General features: G+C 41.0%; 2 protein-coding genes across 4 annotated transcripts in view; one reads left to right on the top strand and one right to left on the bottom strand.

Moving 5' to 3' along the window:
• The window catches only part of LOC106816269, a 55,427-nt gene that overhangs the window by 8,982 nt on the left and 41,991 nt on the right, over nucleotides 1–4,454 (bottom strand). The gene's annotated exons all lie outside the window — the stretch shown is intronic.
• Nucleotides 1–4,454, top strand: part of LOC106816268 (probable ergosterol biosynthetic protein 28) — an 18,752-nt gene that overhangs the window by 7,073 nt on the left and 7,225 nt on the right. For 2 of the 3 annotated variants that reach the window (XM_014820848.1, XM_014820849.1), the window contains exon 4: nucleotides 2,212–2,328. In XM_014820848.1, coding sequence (XP_014676334.1) covers nucleotides 2,212–2,327 — 116 coding nt within the window. In that variant the 3' untranslated portion in view covers nucleotide 2,328. Of the gene's footprint in view, nucleotides 1–2,211; nucleotides 3,445–4,454 lie in introns of those variants that run through there. The other variant, XM_014820847.1, reaches the window with a different exon arrangement.

Genomic DNA, 4,454 nt, shown 5'->3' with positions numbered 1-4,454 from the left:
GAGATATGTTGTATTTTGTACGTGGTTTGTGTTTATAACAATTAGTGTATCGCCGGTGGAGGGTAGGGGAGAGCTGGTGGAGAGGGGGGGGGTGGAAGGGAGAAGGTGGTGGAGAGCTGGTGGAGAAGGCCACCGGAACGGCGCACGGACAAGTCCGGTCGGGAGCGTGGTGGAGAGGAGGAGGTCGGTGGAGAAGGTGGCAGGGAAGGTCCTTTCCTTGCACTTTTATTCTCACCTTCACCCTTTCCCTTACACACTTTCACCACTCCCTCTTCTCAGCTTTCACTTCTTGCTTCTGATTCTCAGCTTATCCCCTCTTCTCACGCTTCTCCTTCCTCCTCACAGCTTCTCCTCCTCCTCCACACCACCTTTCCCTTCTGCCCTTCCTCCTTCCCACCGCTTCTCCGCTCCTTATCACATGCTTCTCTCCTCCTCCGGCAACACCTCCTTCTCCCTTCCTTCTCACCTTTCCCTCCTCTTTCTCACAGCTCTCGTCGCGGTCTCCCTTCCTTCTCCTTGGCCTTTCTCGCAGAGCTTTTCCTCTTCTCTTTCCCCAGCCTTCTCCTTCTCCCCTCTCCGCCTTCAATCTTCTTCACAGATGGAAGTGACGTCACGAACGTGATTCATCGTGATTGAGTTATAGACAAAACATGTGATAATATGCATTATTCCGTGTACGGCCTGATATGACACCGGATACCCTCTCGGAAGGCATGGCGTGCTGGAGTCGCCCCTGTACTGCATATGGGTAATGTACTGTACTTTGAACTGAAACTGAAACTGACAGTGGGTGCTCGTTTAGCTTGTAGTCGCGCGCGCGCGGGGACTCAGTGGAATAGGCTATTATATGTCCCTGTTGCCGGTGGCTCTCTGCCTCGCGGCACGGTTGGCCCCACTTGACGGCGCAGTAGTACCGCGCAGGGCTCCTGAAGTGGGTTGAAATTTACAGTATACTGTTATGCGTCGTGCAGGCATTGTGGCTTTCTATATGAACCCGCCAGTGCTATTTTCGAAGCCGATTAACTATGACGAATGGCAAGTGGTAGTAATTTTATTTCTTGTTATCCACCGTATCTAAATATCGATATCCGGAGGGATGCGAATTATATCGGTTTCTCAATATATTGCAACGATATACCGATATCGTTCATCGTTGACCCTAGTCAGCTAGTCAGTGTGGAGGATACGTACGGATGACCGGTGGCGACACGGTTACCGTCGTATAGTAGTGTTCCCGGTTTGAGGTTCAAGGGAGAAAACGTCGCAAGGCCCGCGAAAGGGGGATTCAAAATCATTTGGCAGTCCTGGTGAGATAGGGAGTGCTTTCAAAGGGGGGAAGGATATGCTCCCTATTAACGCTGCGTGGGGGGCCGGCGGGCGTGTGTCTGTCCACGAGCCCAAATGTGACGAGGAATGTTGATATAGCCAAAGTTGTGTGTCGCAAGGGGTCGGGGGGCCAAATATAAAGCAAGGTCAACAATAACGCGGACTTAGTGTGTCCGGAATAAATTTCATATATGACAGTGTGAGTCCCACTTTCACAAGCACGCAACGCGCGATGCGCGTGTGCTCCCTTCCGCGCCACAATCGACCCTCTGCTCTACATCTCTGTCTATATATTCCCCCAACTCTTACTTCTGCTGACATGTACGGTTCTTCCCGGACGCGTCCTTCCCCGTTCCAATGATCCTAGAACTGCCTAACCAAAAACCGTTTGCGATTCCGCTGCTAAATCAATGCAGTCGCAAGTATGCGTGACGCTCCGTCTACACCGACCACCCCCAAAACAACCCCAGCCAGCCTCCGTTCTAATTCTGAACACCTGCAAAACATGTTACGCTATTTATTTAAAAAATTTTGTTATAGGCTAAGCATGTTTATGCATTTTTCTCCAAATTGAGGTGTCGAATGCAGGAGGGCTACAGGGCATGGCAGTTTGTTAAAAATACAATTTACTATATTTGACAGCTTATTGGGGGTTTCTTATAAAATGTCTTCAAGACCATTTTTGCTCATTAAATGAGGTGATCTTACATATATATATATATATATATTAGTTTGATTCATAATTTTGCATTTAGCGTTGGCACTCCCCAGCCTACATCAGTAGCACTGTTCTTCTATAAGCTGTTGTCTCCATGCATCTACTTATGATTGATAAACTGACATCTTTTTTTCATAATCACATTTTTAATTGTTGTCCTTATCTAGGTATATCCATAGTGTGGATGATAATAGGCTATTCTTTGGTGTGGCCAAAAGATGATGACGACGATGACAGAGTTACTGTGCAGAGTAGACGCAAGAAACTGATGAAAGCCCATTGAGGTAAATAAATCCCACCATTCCATACTGGGGTTACCAGATGTCCATATTTCAGCTAGGCTGACTGATATTTGTTGTGTGAGAGTAAATCTTATGTTATTCTGCACATAAAGGAGGCTGAATGTGTATGTGGGATGACTAGCTATATTTCTAAAAAAAAGTTTTTCAATGTTTCATCATGTAACCAACGAATTTTGAAAAATCGAGGATTTCGAGTTGAAATATTGAGATTGTAATAATAAGAATATTTAATGATAACACAACAGCACTGGTAATTATTAGTCACAGCACTTTTCTTGTAGTGTATGTGCAAAAATATTTACATGATTTTACTGAATTTGTACTTTATAATACCAACACTGGTGTTTGTGCCATTTTAGTATATTCTGGTTGGCATAAACTGATCTGATCAAATAGCAAGTTTTATTAACTCACGTAAACAAATTATCTGTTTCCAGATAATTCAGGTTATGTGTTCCTTTTGTTCTAAAAACAATGTACATACCTCTGTTTATTTGAGTATACATCTTAGATCCAATTAAAATGTCTATATAATTAAAAAATCACGTTTAAAATGGTTCGTAAATTCTAAGCATACTTAAATGTTGAGAAAACTGGTACAGACATTGTTGCATTAATTTCTTTGGACTATTAAAATGAAATTAATATGTACAAGGTTACGAGGTGAACAAAACATAGGTGCCCAAACATAGTATGTAAATGCCACCCATGTTGTTACTAACTAATGCTAGTACATTGTGCACGATGTTCGTCGCTGCATGGTGATGTTTGTCGTCATTTTCTGAGGAAATGAACGAAATAATACTTCTATGGAAAACTATTTTATTCGGTTTTAGATATCAGTTTATATAACATAGAAGCAACAGCTCTATATGCACACGTATATAATATGGACACATATATAACATGTCAATATGCAGGCACCATGCCACTATATAATTGTATTATTATAATGGTTCTTGTCAGCAATATATACAGTTTTCACAAAACCGTTTTACAACACCTTTTAATAAAGTTTAATCGAGTTACTGTCAACATAATAATAGAAGTTCTATTATTATGTTGACAGTAACTCGATGGTACGTGGGAACTACAGTACCTCTTGTTTTTATCTTGAGTTTCTGAACATAGATGAAGTTTTGGTGAAACATTACATTGATCTGAAAGAAACACTCATATTATGTCTATTGCAATTGCTTGGAACTACAACTGCAATGTTAATTGGAAATAATCAAGGAAACTGCAACTATAAACAAGGCACACCAAATTTAATATTTTTATTGTGGTTCGGGATGACTCAATAATTACATTATATCTGCTCCAAAATTGTAAAAGCAGCATTTATTTACTTTTTTCAAATTTGCATTAGAGCAAAACTCATAAGTTGATTGGGCCACTCACACCAAAATAAGTAAATGACTGCTAGAGCTTGGATTACGGAGGTTTATATAGTCAGTGCGATTAGGATTTAACAACTGAACATTCTCAACATAGACTTACTACAGCTGATGAAGTCATCTTGTCGGTTATGACTTCCTATCACATGAATATCATGCTTTTAACGATTATGTTTATAAACATCATATTTACACATAAGGAATAATAATTATAACTCACTAAAATGCCTTGCTTATAAGTATAATGTTTAGCTATGATGTTTACACATATGCCTATTTATGTACTTGCTTCTGTTAAACCTATATAATATCAAGAGCGTATTAAGAAGGAGAGCGTACAATGGTGAAATGCTGAAACCATGTTGCAGTATTAGTCGAATTAATGAAACTTTCCCTGTTTTATTTTGACAATTCTTTGATCAGCTGTCCTACCTTGTTAATATAAAACAAACCGCATGTCCCTACGATGCCCCTACGCTGAGATCATGAGCAGTGAAAAGCTGGTATTTTCGCCGAAAACCGACTCGAGATACCTGCTGACTGCGACTATCTCTCGCTTTGAGATAACTTCGGGAAACCTCGCGTGTTTCCATCAATGATTGACAAATGGAATGAATGACGTCTGTTATTTATTGTCATAGTGATGACTCCCACCTGTGCCTACCTCACGCCGGATGTAGTAAACTCTGTAGTACTGACGTAATGAGTCAG

The sequence above is a fragment of the Priapulus caudatus genome, unplaced genomic scaffold (assembly GCF_000485595.1).
Source record: "Priapulus caudatus unplaced genomic scaffold, Priapulus_caudatus-5.0.1 Scaffold1333, whole genome shotgun sequence".
Classification (NCBI taxonomy): domain Eukaryota; kingdom Metazoa; phylum Priapulida; class Priapulimorpha; order Priapulimorphida; family Priapulidae; genus Priapulus; species Priapulus caudatus.
The sequence above is the reverse complement of the archived record's forward strand: the minus strand, read 5'-3'. Positions and strand labels throughout refer to the sequence as shown.